This window comes from Spermophilus citellus, assembly GCF_964194105.1.
Source record: "Spermophilus citellus genome assembly, contig: SCAFFOLD_376, whole genome shotgun sequence".
In the NCBI taxonomy this organism is placed as follows: Eukaryota; Metazoa; Chordata; class Mammalia; order Rodentia; family Sciuridae; genus Spermophilus; species Spermophilus citellus.
The window spans coordinates 114,517-130,642 of NW_027673121.1; the positions used below are offsets into that span (position 1 = coordinate 114,517).

General features: G+C 62.4%; 1 protein-coding gene across 1 annotated transcript; it reads left to right on the plus strand.

Annotated features, from left to right (window-relative positions):
• Positions 1-59: 59 nt before the first annotated feature.
• LOC308640076 (large neutral amino acids transporter small subunit 1-like) lies at positions 60-15,706 on the plus strand (the record flags this gene model as incomplete). Its single annotated transcript, XM_081312122.1, has 11 exons — positions 60-218; positions 1,407-1,482; positions 2,037-2,162; positions 9,362-9,467; positions 9,971-10,015; positions 10,558-10,681; positions 11,373-11,476; positions 11,819-11,915; positions 12,995-13,144; positions 14,456-14,633; positions 15,651-15,706. 11 exons carry the CDS (start codon positions 60-62, stop codon positions 15,704-15,706), a joined length of 1,221 nt encoding a protein of 406 aa, XP_081168248.1.
• Between the last annotated feature and the right edge of the window lie 420 nt (positions 15,707-16,126).

Genomic DNA, 16,126 nt, shown 5'->3' on the forward strand with positions numbered 1-16,126 from the left:
CCAGGGGCTTGCTTCCAATGAGGATGTGAAGGTCACTGGGCTTTCCAATGCCCAAAGTCATGGCCTCCTTCCAGGTCATGTCCTGTCTGGGGCTGGGAGTGGCCACAGAGGCACCAGGCGTGTGGCACCAGAGAACAGGAGACCTGCAGTCCCCTGCACTCATCACGGGGCCAGCCCATCCGTCTGCTTCCCCGAGGTTCCCGTTGCAGATGGAGCAGGTAAGGCACAGAGCAGGCAGGAAACCCGCCTGGATCACCCAGCTGGAAAAGGGAGCAGGGGCCCAACAGAGTGGTGCTCTCCGATACAGCAGCCACATGTGGCTATTTCAATTCAAATAAACTAAGAGTCAGTGAAAGTAAAAATTCAGATCCTCAGGCCACAGACATGTTTCCAGTGTTTGGCAGCCACTGTGGCTAGTGGTCGCCAGACTGGACAGAGTAGACCCACAATGTGCCACCACCGTAGGTAGGGCCATGGACAGAGCCACAGGGGCATGACCTGCTCTGCCAGGAAGGAGAGGCCAGGGTGGGAGGGGAGGGGGCAGGGGGCCTCCCCCCAGCCCTGGCGTCCTCTGCCTGCCTGGAAGCTGGGCTGGTGGCAGTGGCCAGCACACATCTCAAAACTGCTCTTGCCTTGACTGGCTCTGCACTGGACACAACAGTGACCACAACTGGCCCAAATGCCACATGGACAGTCAAGGACAGTCTCTGAGGAGCTTCAGACCTGGAGCTGCTGGTGTGAGAGCCTGGGACTCCCTGGCACTTGTCTTGTTGGGGACCCTTCTCTGGAGGGGAGGGGCTGCTGGGCAGAAGGACCAGGGAGGGTCCCACGATGTTTGACTTTGCTAATGGCTGGGCTGAGAGAGCAGTACCTGCCGTGTGCCTGGGACCCGCCAGGCCACCAGGGAAGCTTCTGGAGGAGCAGGCCCACCGGTCTCACCCCGGAGGGCCTGGTCAACAGAGAGCTCAGTGTCACTTCCCCCCAAACAGTCCCTCCCTGACAGCCTGATGGCCAGGGTGCAGCTGGGCCAGGGAGAGGCTGGGGGCTTGAGGGCAGAGTGGAATGGTGGCATGATGGCAGGTCCCACGTCCTGACTGTGGCTTGTGGCCATCACAATTAATCACAGTGCATGTGACTTAGCCAGGCACTCCCTGTGTTCAGGTCCCTAAAGGTACTTCAGCCTTGGGTTTGCAAAGCCCACTGGACAACTGGGAGGACCGTGCTGTGTTCAGGACCAGCGGCAGGACCTGCCCTCACCGGTGGCTCCTGGGCCCTCACCGGTGGCTCCTGGGCCCTCACCGGTGGCTCCTGCACACTGAGATGCCCACCACCCACCCTGGCTCAGGGCTGGATGTCCAGTGGGGCTGGCAGGACCAGTTGCAGGCTTGAGCCCATGACTCCTGCAGATGCTGCATGCCCACCTGGCCTTCCAGGATACTGGGTTTCAGGCTTTCCCGGTGCAGTTGCGCATGTCTGCAGAAGGTTCCGTGTGGATTTCTGTCTTGGTGTCTGCTAGCCAGGGAGCAGTGGAACTGGAGCATGCGTCTGTCCCCTGAGCCCACCTGAGTGCCCTGTGTGGGGAGGCCTCCTGCCTCAGGCTCCTGCTCCTCTCCTGCCACCCATGGTGGCTGCATCCACTTTGTCCTGTTTCTCTCTTGGCCTGACAGGTGGCCCCCTGTTTCATGGGACCCCATGGAGCTCACTTGGGGGCAGAGGTGATGCATCCCTCTTCCAGGGGCAGAGTTTCTTTGATTTGAGTCTGAAGCTGGCGCTTCCCCGCAGGTGGAGGGCACTTCTGCCCCTCAGGGCAGGTCAGCTCAGTAAAAGGAAGTCCTTTGCCCCAGCCTAGGGCACCTGGGATCCAGCTCTTTTGAGAGTTTGGTGTTTCCAACCTTTGACCTTCAACCAGGAAGTTGATCAAAACAAGTCCCAGAGAACCTGAAACTGGGGGGAGGGGGCTGGTGGGGACACTACTGTTTCTGTTGGATCTGCCCCCAGCCCGAGGCACCCTGACCTTCCCTGCCCTGTCTCCGCAGTGCTGCTCACGGCCGTGAACTGCTACAGCGTGAAAGCTGCCACCCGCGTGCAGGACGCCTTCGCGACAGCCAAGCTCCTGGCCCTGGCCCTGATCATCCTGCTTGGCTTCATCCAGATCGGGAAGGGTGAGTGGCAGCTGGCCTGATGCGGTGCTGGGCACCTGCTGCGTGGCCCCAGCCAGGTGGGCCCTGTCCTGGCACCATGCTCCCACATGGGGTGAGTCCTCTGGGAAGGTTGATGCCCTTCCAGGTGGGCAGGGAGCCCCTCCTGCATACACCCCAGGAAGTGTGTGCGCAGACTGGCCCCCGGCGCCCCGGGAGCAGGGCCGGAGTTCAGTTCTCTGCTGTGGGTGCTCACCATCAGGGCACCTTCAGGACACTGTGTCCTGTGAGTGGCCTGCTGCCCTGTGACTGAGCTGGGTTCCTGTCACACCACAGGCTGTCATTGGCAGCTGTGGACAGGGCCTCCAGGGAGCTCTTGTTGGTGTTCCTTGGCAAATGCAGTGGCCTTGTCCCTGGGCCTGCAGCTGTGTGGCTTTGGATTAAGCGCACACCTTAATCCCAGCTGCTCAGGAGGATCTTGAGTTCCCAGCCAGCCTCAGCAACTCAGTGAGGTCCTGTCTCTAAATAGAATCCAAAACAGGGCTGGGATGTGGCTCAGTGGTCAGGGCCCCTGAGTTCCGTCCTCAGTACTCCCCGTTCCCTCCCCTCAAAAAAAACCCTGGAGGATTATTGAGCCCCTTGAGAGGGAGTGTCACCCAGGGGGATAGCATAAACCCTAGTGCCTGTCCTCGGTGGGGAACCACCTGGGGGCATATTCTGAGTGGTGTGGAGACCGGGCCTGCAGGTGAGGAGCACAGTCCTCCTCTGTTTAATGGAAATAAAAGACCAGATGAACAGACAGGGGCCAAGTCAGCAGCGCTGGGAGCACCTGTGTTGAAGTACAGACCCAGGTTTGGTGGTGACCTTATGGCTCTAGGCGAGTCACTGGGTGTCGGAGTCTTTCCCTGGCCACCTTCTCCGGGGGCTGGGGGGAGTGAAGGGGAGTCCTGTGCAGGTGTGCTCTGGAGGTGTTGACGGACGGGCCACCTTGCTGGGCCTCTTCCTGGGTGCTCTGACACACAGACGCGCCTGCCACCTCCTGCACCTTTGCTGCGGGCCCGCCCCCTTCCTTTCCAGGCTGTGGAATGTTCCGTAGCTAAGAACCTGCAAGGTCTTATCAGACAGTCCTCCTTCGGTTGGTCACAGGCCCTGGACACACACCGAGTGCTGAGGTTGGCCTCTGTGGGTTCTTGGCCGCAGAGGGTCCTGACTGTTCCTGGCTCTGGGGGAAGGTCACGAACCCAGGAAGGCCTGGCCACCCGTCCTCCCCACTGGCCCTGCCCCCCCTGGGCTGGGGTTCCCATGACCTGTGAGCAGGAGAGCTCTGGACGCAGGTGGGGCGCCCAGAAACACCCTTTGGAATGTCCCTTCTCCCCAGGTGACCGGCTGCATGGCTCTGTCGTCCTGACCAGTGCTGATCTGTGGCTGTTAGGACCAGGGTGCCCCTGGGCGGGGGCCGGGGCCAGGGTGCTGCCTCTGGGTCTAGTCCAGTGCTTTCGGGATGCACGCGGCTCAGATGGGCATTTCAGATGCAGGCAGTCAGCATGGGGTCCGCGCTTGGGGCAGGTTAGCCCAGGGCACCACGTCAGGGAGGGGGTGGCCGACGAGTGTGTGGGGCATGGGCGCCACCTGCCTTCGGCCATCTTGTCAGATGGCCCTCACTCGTGACACAGCCCGATGGCCTTGGCCCAGGGTCAGGCTGTTCCCAAACACGAGCGGGCGGCCAGGGTGGGAGTGGGAAGGAGGGCCGCTCCCCGCACTGCTGCTGGGGAGGCACAAGGGGCCATTGTGGCTGACACCCAGGGCGGGACCTGCTTATCTTTCTCCAGCAGTTAGGCTGGGTGGACGGTGGTGAGAGAGGCATTCCTAGAGCCCTTCTCCTCCTCCACGCGCCTCCCGGGAGCAGTCTGGGTTAGACCCCCTCGCTGCCAGGTGTCCTGGAGGTTGAGTGCTGCCCACCCAGGGCCCGACTCCCACTGCGTCACCTGCCGGGGGCTGGGACGCGGATCTGTGTGGCACTCCTGGTCTGTGGAGTGAGTGTTCTACAGCGCTCTTAGGTGGCAAGGTCCCCCAGGCTCCGAGAAGTGCAGTGTCCCAGTCCGGTGGCATGCAGGGTCACGAGCCCTGTCCTTGAGTACCGCTGGGGACAGTGCAGGGGCCTCGGCCTTACTGGGAGAGTCCAGCTCCAGGTCTGTTCCCAAAGGGCCTGAGAGGTTGCCAGAAGCCACCACCGCTCTTCTACCTGACGCTGAGGCTCCTGCTGGCTTCCCACTGGGGCCAGAGCACCTGGGAGTCCGGCTGGGGTGACCAGGGTGGGACCCTACGTCCTGGATGCTGAGAGCAGCTTCTTGCAGGGCGGGTTCCAGCCAGGGGCCACCTGAGCTTTGTAGAAGGCACCTGCCCACAGTCACTTCACCTGGTGGAGAGAGCGAGCCTCCTGGGGTCTCCACAGATAAGGACACTTCCCTTTGTCCTCTCTGCCTTCAGTCACTTCTCCCAAGCCCACTTCCAACCGCAGCTGCAGGAGTCTCAGGGCTCTATCGTCTGAGCTGGGGACACCACTCGGTCCTCCTCAGACCTGCGCTCGGGGCCACCCCTGCCAGCAGGGGGTGGGATCCTCAAAGTGAATCCTAAATAGTCCAGGGGCTTCACGGAGAAGAAGCCAGCCACTGCTCAGCCTCAGGCTGCCAAAGCAAAACTTAGAGGGACCCCCCCCAGGCCAGCCCCACCTTACAGGGGTCCAGGGAGCCGGTCTGACAGGGGGGCTCTGGCGGACTTGGGTTACTCTAGAATGGGGTTGGCCTGCCGAGGGCCTCCAGGCACCCTCTGGATTCATGCCAGACTCAGGGTCAGACCTCCACAGCGGGTGACCCAGGCCCTGGAGACAGGAGTGCCAGGCCATGTGGCATCCTCATGGGGCCTCTGTGGCCACTTTAAGCTCTGTGGTTAAGGAAGCTACTGCCCAGGGAGCCGCTCTCCCGCTGGTGCTCCTCGAGAGGTCTGAAGTGTGTCCTTGCACCACAGGAATGACAGATGTGGAAGTCACATGTACCACTTGTGCCAGCAGGGTGGGATCAGAGGGCAGGAAGATGGGCTTCCAGTGCCCCGGGCCAGTCAGCACAGGATGGAGGCTGGGGAGCCCGAGCAGGACGAGGGGCGGTCACTGCCATGGCCCTGACAGGGGCCCTCTACTGCCCTTGGCTGTGGATTGGGAAGGCCTTCCTACTCAGGGTTGCTGGGCAGAGCTGCTCTCCAGGCGAAGGGGCTGGTTCCACCTACGTGTGGTGCTGGGAGTCAAAGCCAGGGCCGCGGATGCCAAGTCTAGGATGCCCGCTCCTAGACTTCCAGAAGCCAATGCCACTCACCGTGGTGGACAGATGCCATCTGGTCCCAGCCGTAATCCCCAGAACCAGGTTTCTGCCGTGTCCACATTCCCAGACTTAAGGCGAAGGCAGAGCAATATGGGCCTGCACTCAGGCCAGGGGACAGGCAGAGGGAGCCCTGGGGTGGCCAGCACTGCGCCTTCTCCTGAGCCCGCTGAGCCAGCAGCCACACAGAGCAATGGAGGCCCTGAGTCTGAGGCCCCACCAGTGTCCACCCAGCACCAGCCAAGGGTCAGCCCATCTTCCAGATAGGGAATTGCCCAGAACTAGGGTGGCATGTCCGAGACACAGTGGGGGCACCTTGGCCTGTTGGCTCATAGGATCCCCCAGCACTGGGTGGCTGCGACAGCCGATGTTCATCTTAAGGCAAAAGGGCTGCTTCTATGGATTTCAGATGCCCATCTGCTATAGTCCTGGAGGTCTCAAGTCCAAAGTCAAGGTGTTGTCAGGACCGTCCTTCCCAAGTCTCCAGGGGAGGACATAGAAGAAAAGAAAAAAAAAATTGAAACCAGAGTCCTTGGGGAGGGTTAGGGTTAGGGTTCCAGCTTGGGAGGCTCCAGGCGTCCCTGAGCCCATGGCTGCTTTGCCCCAGATCTGCCTCCGTCTCTCTGCCAGACATGGTGGGGACACCTGTCTAATTCCTGAGGGTCCCACTGCAGCCCTCACTGGCCCGCTCAGACCATCTCTTCAGATAGGGCTCCCCCTGCCCTCCGGCGGCAAGCCTCGCGCTTCAGTGCCTTCCTCTGTCTGACCGCTGTGCTGGAGCCCAGAGGCAGAGTGAGGGACAGGATGGCAGCTGTCCCCAGTGGAAGCGTGGCCTTCCTGCTGCCAGGGATGGAGGTCCTCTCCCTGCAGCAAGTGTGCCTGGGCTGTGCCTGGCTGGTGGGGTTCTGAGGCTCCCCCCATCTCCGAGCACAGGAGTGAGCTCAGAGCTGGCCATCTCCAGATCACGGGTTTCCCAGGCCTGGGCCCTGGCAAGCTGTAGCCAGGGCTTTCCTCAACACGAGGGCCAAGCAGATCTCGGGGGACACAGTGGCCATGGGGAGCCTCTGTCCTGAGTCAGGGCCACAGGGCTGGCCACGTCCCCGGTGGGAAGAGTTTGACTCTCAGTCCCATTCCCTTATGCACTTGGCCATCAAGGGAACCCTCCCTCCCCGGCATCTGTCAGGGAGGAATCTGAGGGCAGGGGCAGTTCCATGTCCCCCGGGGTGGGTGGTTCCCATGGCTGCACTGGTGTGACAGGGACTTGGACTCTTTCCCTGAAACCTCTCTCCTGGGTCTCTGCACACGCCCACCCTCCCCCAGTTCTCAGGCCCCACCAGCTCCCAGGGCCACGCGGCCTCTGGTTTGCTGGGCTCTCAGCGCTGCTTGTGCCTCGGCTTCCTCCAGCCCCTCAGGAAGGCGCGCTTTATGGGTGGGGATGGGGACACCCAGGGGAGGGACTTCAGGGGCTGCTACAGGCTGCCAGCCAGGAACTGCCTGGGACGGAGTCACTGCCCCTGGGCGGCCAGAGCAGGAGAGGAGGCAGTGAGGCCCTGCACCTCAGTGTGGTAGGAGCTGCTTTGTGCTGGACCAGGCCTGCACCCAGCTCTGCTGGGTCCACATTGTCCTTTCTGTCCGTTCCCTGAGCTGGCAGCGCAGTCCTTTCCATCCATGGCAGGCTGTGGAAGTCACCTCTGCCTGGCCTGGGCAGTGGGGGACAGGCCAGTGTGACCCAGCCTGGGGCTGCGCCAGGCGTTTCAGACATTGAGCAGCCACTCTGACCTGAACCCTTCTGTGTCACCCAGTTGTGGCGACCTGGAAAGTGTCCAGGCATCGTGGGGTGGGACTGCCATTCTGGGGTCATCTTCTCAGGAGGGTGCGTGTCTCCCATTTCTCCTTGGGGCCAGCACCAGCCTCCCACAGAACCGCTGCCACCCTGCGTGGGTGGCCTTGCCGCCTCTGGCTGCCCTGGAGAGGGCAGGGACCAGCCTCCCTGAGCAGAGCTGTGGCTGAGCAGCACAGTTGGGGCAGGTAGAGCCCTGGCTCTGTACGGTCACCCCCAAACCACATCAGGCCGTGCCAGCCCCAGCCCAGGGACAGCTCGGGGTCCAGACCAGCAGACCTAGTACCACCCCATGGCACCTGTGGAGAGAAGGTAGCCTGTGATTGGTCAAGTGGCCAGTGGAGCTGTGGCCTCCCTCCTGGGCCAGTATCCAGTGTAGACGGAGACTGGCCACACTCCTGGGCTCTGCTGCTTGCTGAGGTCCTTGGACTCCTGTTGCACCCCATGCTCCCTCTGTCCATGGTCAGGCAGGACAGCCAGCCTCCAGGGCCTCAGTGTCAGTTGGGGGCCCACGCCAACAATCTTTGGCAGAGCTTCACCTCCCGGGGGACTTGACCCTGCCCTCCCACTATCTCCCACCCGATGGCAGGTGGGAAGCTGGAGCTGACCAGCTGTGCTCAAGGCTAGGTGGTCTGGGGTACTGTCCCATTGCACCTGGGCAGCCGTCTCCTCCAGGGGAGGTCCTGGTAGGGTGGCCGAGCCACACTGTCCCAGGAACAGAGCCACATGGCTGGTTGGGAGGACCTGGTCCAGCGTGCGCTTGGCCGTCTCAGGCCACCAAGTCGAGCCGAGTCCCAGGAAGTCCTGCCCTGTAGTAGGAACTCTGGACCATCTTGAGTGATGATTGCCCCCTGAGCTGGTGGCCAGAGTGGTGTGCCACATGGGCACTGGGGTCACCAAGGTCTTGGGCTGCAGGTATCTGGCTCTGACTAGGAGACCTCAGCATGTCCCCAGCCCCATGTCTTGTCCTTAGTGGGTAAGAGGCTGCTATTGTCCAGTCTGGAGGGCAGTGGTGGTGACCCGTTGGTAAAACAGGGATCTGAAGTGTCCTGTGTGCTGGCTTGGTCCAGTGCTGCTCACCAGCAGGCAGGCATGTGTCCCTAGTCCCTGGGGCTTACTCTGCCATAGCACTGTGGGTGGGTGTTACTCAGGCTGGCAGATCCTCACACCCCTGGCACGTGGCCATGCCTTAGTTTCCCCACTGGTAGGACAGATGCCCTCCCTCCCAGCAGAGTGTCTGGGTCCAGGCGCTGGGAATGTGGCTGGGTTCCTCAGAAGTAAGGTACTCCAGAATATTCCACTGGAGAGCAGGTGGGTTAGAACCTAGAGGGGCTGTGGGCAGCTCAGCTGAGGCGTTGTTGAAAGTGCCTGTCCTGAATGCCTGTCCCCAGCCCACAGGGTCCAGCCAGCTTGCTGACCATAGTATAACCAGGAGAGCAGGAGGCTGTCCCCCGGGGCTGGGTGAGGTTTTCTCAGGATGCCAGTCCCGGTGGCAGGTGGGTCCTCAGCCTCCCAGCCCAGTTACGGGAGACTCCCAGGTCCAGAGCGCTGTAAGAACAAGGACCCCCAACAGGAGTGCTGTCCACCCTCCAAGGGGCCCCAGCAGTGTCTGCTGTAGGAGGTCCTGTGCTGCGTTTGAAGCACAGGCTTCAGGTGGGTGAATGACAAGTGGACCCTTCGTGGGTCCACCCAGTGTTCTCTCCTGTCATCCTACTGGGGTCCCTTGGCCAATGGGGTGGTCACCCTCATTGAGCCAAGTGGTGACCCTGACCCAAATGGGCAGCAGTGACCAAGTCTGCAGAGCTGCCTGTCCTCTCTCGGAGTGGCCGAGGCTCTGGCCAGGCCATGCCCCTCCATGTCAGGGAGGGGCCCAGCTCTCTTCTGCCAGGGCTCAGCAGGCTGTTCAGGTGGTGGCAGGGAGAGGCCCCCGCATCCGCTTGTTCCCCTGCCCTGCTCCTCTCGGCAGGGCCCTGCCTGGCATCCTTTGACCAGCGTTCCCTCGTGGTCTTTGCCAGGTGGCGTGTCTAATCTGAACCCAGAGTTCTCCTTCCAAGGCACCAACCTGGACGTGGGCAACATCGTGCTGGCCTTGTACAGTGGCCTCTTTGCCTACGGAGGATGGTAGGTTCCAGGACGTCTGGCCGCTTCACGGTCTCACAGCACTCAAGTGTGCAGCTGGGGACAGGCAGGACAGACACTGGAAGCCCTCTCAAGGGCATCCCAACTCCAGGCCGCCCTGAAGGGCCGTCAGAGGACCCCTGAGGCCTCCGTAGCATGTGTCCCTCTCTGTGTCCTCGGAACAGGCACAAGGTAGAGGCTTGAAGCCTCCCCAGCTGGGACCTGCAGCTCTATGGCCAGCAGGTGGGAAGGTGCTAGAGGGAGGTGAGTGGGCAGGGATGCGGGAGAGCAGGAGCAGGTGGGAGTGACCGCCCTGGTGCGCCCAGGCCCCACTGGGCAGACGCAGTGCGATCCCACCTGGAACCCAGGCCCTGGCCTTCCCTGCTCACCGGGGTTGGCTCTGATGGGTGGAGTGAGGGGGCGCGCAGGGGTTATGGGGGCTCCCTGCTGAGTTTGTATCTTTTTCCTAATGGTTGTGGGGTGACATAATGAAACCTGATTTCTAGGAATTACCTGAACTTTGTCACAGAGGAGATGATCAACCCCTACAGGTACATGGAGGGGTGAAGGAGACATCACAGGGACAAGTCACAGGGACAAGCTGGTTCCATCCAAAACCCTTTGGTGGGCTCGGCTCGGCCTCTGGGGAGCTGTGCCAGGTGCTCACAATTAGGGTGATGGGCGGGGCTGGCTTCTGGGCCCCTGTCCACCTGTGTGAACTGGAATAAGCTGTGCCCTGGGAGTGGACCACATGTGCCCCTGGGACACCTGTCCTGCATTAGATGCCCTCGGCAGCCCCAGGTACACAAAGGGTGGCCCTCTGTCCTCTGGACCACTCCAGCTTGTGTATGAAGGTCCCCCGCCCCCGGAGGTGGCTCTCAGCCCTGGCCCCCAGGGTGTCCTGGGTGGGGACTGGTCAGGGCTGTGGGCCTTCAGACAGGACCCCATCAGGGGCAACGAGGCAGGCAGATGGAGCCACCAGCCAGGTGGCCCGGCTCCCCAGGCCCAGGCAGCTGGCCCCTGCCCGAGAAGCCAGCTGAGACGTGGGGACACGCAGGGCTGTGCTCCAACAACCAGCCCCTCCCTGTTGTAGGAACCTGCCCCTGGCCATCATCATCTCCCTCCCCATCGTCACCCTGGTGTACGTGCTGACGAACCTGGCCTACTTCACCACGCTGACCACTGAGCAGATGCTGACATCCGAGGCTGTGGCCGTGGTAAGACAGCTGCCCGCCTCCCCGGGGTCCAAGAGCCCGAGACCAGGCTGTCCCTGCATGTCAGCCTCTCGCCTACCTGGAAGGGCCGTGCGGCTGTCCTCAGTCTCCTTGGAAGGTGTCACAGGAGGGCTCCCCCGCTGGCCGGGGCGTGGCATCCTCCTCAACCTTGGCTGCGATGAAACCACAGATGCCAGGCGGCCTCTACCATGATCAGCGTGTCTGCGGTTGGTCAGGTGGACAGACTGCCCCTGGGCTGTGTCCTTGGCCTCTGGCTCCTGCCCCTTGCCCTCCCATGCGGGAGGAGCAGGGTGTCCTTGCTGTGGCTGAGTCTCACTTGGTTCAGATCCCGCGCTTGCAGAGACCCACTCACCAGGCCCTGTGAGAGTCCCCAAGTGAGGCAGGCAGATCCTCGTCCCCAGACCCGCACCTGCTCTTGGTCAGGCGAGAGGCCAGCTGGGCAGGGCCAGGCAACCCAGGGAGGCCCACCAGAGGGCCTGCCATCAGGAGCAGCCAGAGTGCCACCTTGTGAGCAGGACTGGGACAGCCAGGGAAGGGCCACTGTCCTGAGCTGTCCCCACAGTCCAGAACTGATCCCAGGGATGGCTGTGTGTGCACAAGCCAGGATTAGGCCAAGTGGGTCCTGGGTCGGCCCTGGTGAGGTCCCAGGGCTCACGTCCTTGTGTCCCTGCAGGACTTTGGGAACTACCACCTGGGAGTCATGTCCTGGATCATCCCCGTCTTTGTGGGCCTGTCCTGCTTCGGCTCTGTCAACGGGTCCCTGTTCACGTCCTCCAGGTGAGTGCCCGCCTGGGGTCGAGGGAGTCGCCCGGCTGCCAGCCTCATCTGCTTTGCAGCCTGTGCTTGGAGTCCTGTTTGGTGTGTAGAGGTCGGGTGACAGGGAGGCCGGAAGTGTGACCTTTGCCTTCGCCCTCCCTGGAGCTGGTGGACTGCTGGGTCCTGCAGGCCCCTTCCTGGACTGCAGGAGTAACACCAGGAGGGCTGGAGGGAGGCCACCAGGGCTCCTGCCCCTGCTCCTGGGACCCAACTTGCAGGGTGCGGTCCACCCTTCAGCTGTCTGTAGGCACCTCCATCCACGGGTGGGGTCGTGGGCCTGACTGCTCACTGCTTTGTCCACAGGCTGTTCTTCGTGGTGTCCAGGGAAGGCCACCTGCCCTCGATCCTGTCCATGATCCACCCACAGCTCCTGACACCCATGCCGTCCCTTGTGTTCACGGTAAGCCTGCCACACAGCCCTGCACCCTCTGCCCCGCCACCTGTGTTGTCCAGGTGTACACAGTGGCGCTCTGGGCTCTGGAGCAGCCAGAGCGCCACCTTGTGAGCAGGACTGGGACAGCCAGGGAAGGGCCACTGTCCCTGAGCCACGGATCATGACTGGGATGCTGCAGGGGCTGGGAGCTCTAGTCAGCCAGGCCCCGGGCACCGAGAAGGCACTTTAACTCTGCAGCACGTGCTGGTGTAGACAGTCCCACTGCCGAGGCTGTCCGGGCACCTCTGGGCTTGGGCATGCATCCACCGTGCACTTTTCTCTCTCCTTCTCTGAGCCTGTTTGTTAGTTCTCTGCTTCTGTGTGACAGCCACCCAACCCGGGGCCCAGAGCACAAAGCCTTTACCTTCCCACATCCTGCAGCGCCAGCGGGGGCTGCCCACCTTGGTCTCAGAGCTTGATGACTGCAATTGGCATGCTGCCCTCCAAGGGCATGGCAGGGGCTGTGGACAGGAGGCCAAAGGTTGTGGGCACACGGGCTTCTCCACAGGGAGCTTGGGCACCCTCGCGATGGGACGCTGGCTCCCGCTGCACATGTGATCCAGAGAGCAAGACGGCCGTGTGCTTTGTGGCCTAGCCCCGGCCGGGTCTGCTGTCCTTGCTGCCTGGGCCTGGTTGTTAAAGTGAGTCCGTAAGTGCCATTCCTCGGGGAGCAGGGTTAGGCTCCACCTCTTAAAGAGAGAAGTATCACAGAAGTTCTGGACATGCTTAAAGGGCCAGCTTGACCTTGGTTTTGAAACGGCCATCTGTGTAGCGTGGGGACTCTGTACTTACTATGATCCCCAGTTGGTGGGTGCATAGTTTAGTTCCAGGTTGCTGCTTTGATGCAAGGTGTGCAAGAAGCGTTGGGTCCAGGCATCTGTGCTTGCTCTGTGGGCAGCACCTCCACTGTCCTGGAAGCCCATCGCTCTCCTGGCCTCTCTGCACCTCACACGACCCCAATGTGCTGGAGGCTGAGGCTGGTCACGATCCTCCCTGGATCGGGCATGGCCCTGCCCAGGGCTCAGCCAGCCCCTTTCTCCTGGCAGTGCGTCATGACCCTGCTGTACGCCTTCTCCAAAGACATCTTCTCCGTCATCAACTTCTTCAGCTTCTTCAACTGGCTCTGCGTGGCCCTGGCCATCATCGGTATGGTCTGGCTCCGCTTCAAGAAGCCTGAGCTGGAGCGGCCCATCAAGGTGAGTACTGGTGGTGGGTCCAGCCAGCGCCGCAGGCAGAGAGCAGGCAGAGAGCAGGCTGGAGTGTCCCGAGGAGCCTGAGGCAGGAGTGGGACCCGCGCGGCCTCCCAGTCTCCACCTCCCCCCAGCAAAAGGGCATTGCTGCCCTCTGGAGGGCTCTGGGAACTGCAGTCAGCTTCGTGAGCATGAGCGGTGGAGGGGGCACGGCAACTGGGAGTCCTGGGAGCAACAGGTGGCCACTGGCAGCAGCTCCTGTCACTCGGCCAGCTCCCTTTGGTACTAGGTCATTATAACTGGCTCCTACCACAGGCTTTGACCTGTCCCCACCCCACCCCAGCTGTCTTTAGAGAGGGGAAGAGCCTGGCTCTCTGGAGGGAGCCCCGTGACTTAGTGCCCAGGACGCCCTGGTCTCCCCTTGCCCTGAGCCTGGGAGCTCAGGTAGCCAGTGTAGCACCTTTTAACATATGGTTAATGTTCCACCTGACGAGGGCCCATAGGAAGGCTGGCCCACAGGAAGGCTGTCGGAGGAGTGGCCAGCTAGACACCCCACCCTTCACAGGGACCAGCCCAACAGCTGGGGCAGGTGTCCACAGGAGGGCTTTGTGCAGGCACCAGGTCCTGCGGGCACGCTTTCCCAGGGGACTGGGCACTGTCGTGGAGTCGGTTCCCTTGAGCCTGGCCGCCTGTGGGTGCAGGACAGCAGAGCTCTCAGAACAGGCCTGTCGGCACCGCCCACAGACAGACCGGGAGAAGCTGGCTCTGCTGCCCAGGCCTCTGCGGCCCCCGCCTTCCCTGTGCCCCGGCTTCTGCCCCAGCCTGTCTGCAGGCCGCGGGTTTGGGGCAGGAGTGCCTGGTCCACCCACAAAGGGCCCTCTGAGCAGGCAGGACTCTGCTTGCTGGTGGGTGGCCAGGCCTTCCCAGAGGCTCCGCGTCTGTGATGTGGGAACCAGCAGCCCCCCTCCACCCCCGGAGCCCGGCTGCTTGTTTTCATTCCTCTGCTGACTTGGGGCCATTCCATGCCTGGTGCCTGTGCCAGGGCCGGGGTGAAGTGCTACGGACGTGGGCTCAGTTCGTGCCCCGGGGCCGACCCTGCGGAAGGTGCAAGTCAGCACCTGCCCTGTCAGCACAGGCACTGGCCGGGGCTGTGGGTGGGGCGGGCGCAGATCCCAGGGAGGCTCCAGGGTGGCACGCCGCTGGCCACAGGACATGGGCTGGAGCTCTCCGTGGGCTGGTGGAGGTCACTCGGCGGGGTGTGGTGGTCGGGAGGAGCCCAGGCCCGGTTGCTGACGCCCTGCTTTGTGCTGTCCCCAGGTGAACCTGGGCATGCCGGTCTTCTTCATCCTGGCCTGCCTGTTCCTCATCGCCGTGTCCTTCTGGAAGACACCTGTGGAATGTGGCATTGGCTTCGCCATCATCCTCAGTGGGCTGCCTGTCTACTTCCTTGGGGTCTGGTGGCAGAACAAGCCCAAGTGGCTCCTCCAGGGCATCTGTGAGTGTCCAGGCTACTGGCCGAGATGGGCTGGCATCAGCCAGGCCTTTGGCCACTGCAGGGTGTCAGTGGTGAGGACACCCACCTACTCCCAGCTCAAGAGCTGGGCAGCAGCTCATCTCAGAAAGAGGGGTTCCCAAGAACCAGGCTGCTGTTGCCAGAGAAGTGCCCACTGTCACTCACCAGCCTTGACACACTGCCTGACCTTCCTGGGCAGAGCAGGAGAAGGCGCCAGGCCCGGGGTGGTCCACATCAGAGTGGGCCCTGTCCTCACCCGTGTGGAAGGCCAGGCTTGAGAGAGTCCGCACCGGCGGGCCTTGCCAGCTAAGATTCTAGGGTGGCCCCTGTGCAGGCGAGGAGACCCACACCAAGGGCTGAGCCACCCATCATTTGAGCAGGACTCTCCTCCAGCCTGGGTCCCTGTGGAATCTCACGCAGGGTCACACCCAGAGCAGACTTAAGACAGAAACCTTGTTCTGAAACCACCCGTCTCCCTCCCCAGGCAGGCTCTGCGTAGAAAGTGCCAGGGTGGCCCTGGAAGTGGCTGGGGGGGGGGGGTGGCGCTGGCCAGGCAGCACCACAAAGAAAAAGGAGAGAGAGTGCCAGGCGGTTCCTGGGGCCCTTCGCAGGCAGCCTGTTCTCAGGGCACAGTGGTGACATGGGCAGTGTGGGCCGGGCACACGCACAGTGGCAAGGCCACCAGGTTGCTGTGCAGTCACAGGGCTCTGGGGTGGGCAGCTGCACCTGCTCCCACACTCCTCGCCTGCTGGCCCGGGCAGTCTGGCATGACGGAGAGTTGCAGAATGTGCTGCTGGCCAGGAGGCCCTGGGGAGGCACCAGTGCTGACCACACGGTCTGGAGGGCCACACAAAACTTGGAGTTCCTGTCCTCCTGCAGCTTGGCACGGTGTGGGGACAGGTCAGGTGGGAGCTGGGCTTGTGGGTCCTCGTCTCCACAAGAAGGACGCCTGGCCCAGCCCGAGGCCTGGCCGCGCTCACTCTGTGTCCTCTCCCGCAGTCTCCACGACCGTCCTTTGCCAGAAGCTCATGCAGGTGGTCCCACAGGAGACCTAGCTGGCGGCAGACGCTGCTGGCAGGGAGCACGCGAAGGCCACGCGCAGACAACTCGCCCTCAGAAAAGCAGCTCCCGGTCTCCCTCGTCCCCTCACCGTCCCTGCCCAGGGCGGCACCCACAGCAGCTGTGAACACTCTGGTACGAATGGTGTCCTGGAAGATGGATGTCCCTGGTGGCTCCCGGGCACAGTGCCAGCAGTGAGCTGGGGCAGGCCTGGTGGCCCCCCCCATGGGACCCACCGCCTTCTCCCTTCCCTGTTCATCTGCATTCAACTTAAATTTGGGGTCAGGTCAGTGCCACCAACTGATTGCTGTTTAGAGAGGTCAGGAGGAGGTGGGAGACATCTCAACAGTGCCTTGTGCCTCCAAGGGACCCGATGCTGTGGCTGCACAGAGCACTGAGGACCTGCACTGGCGTGG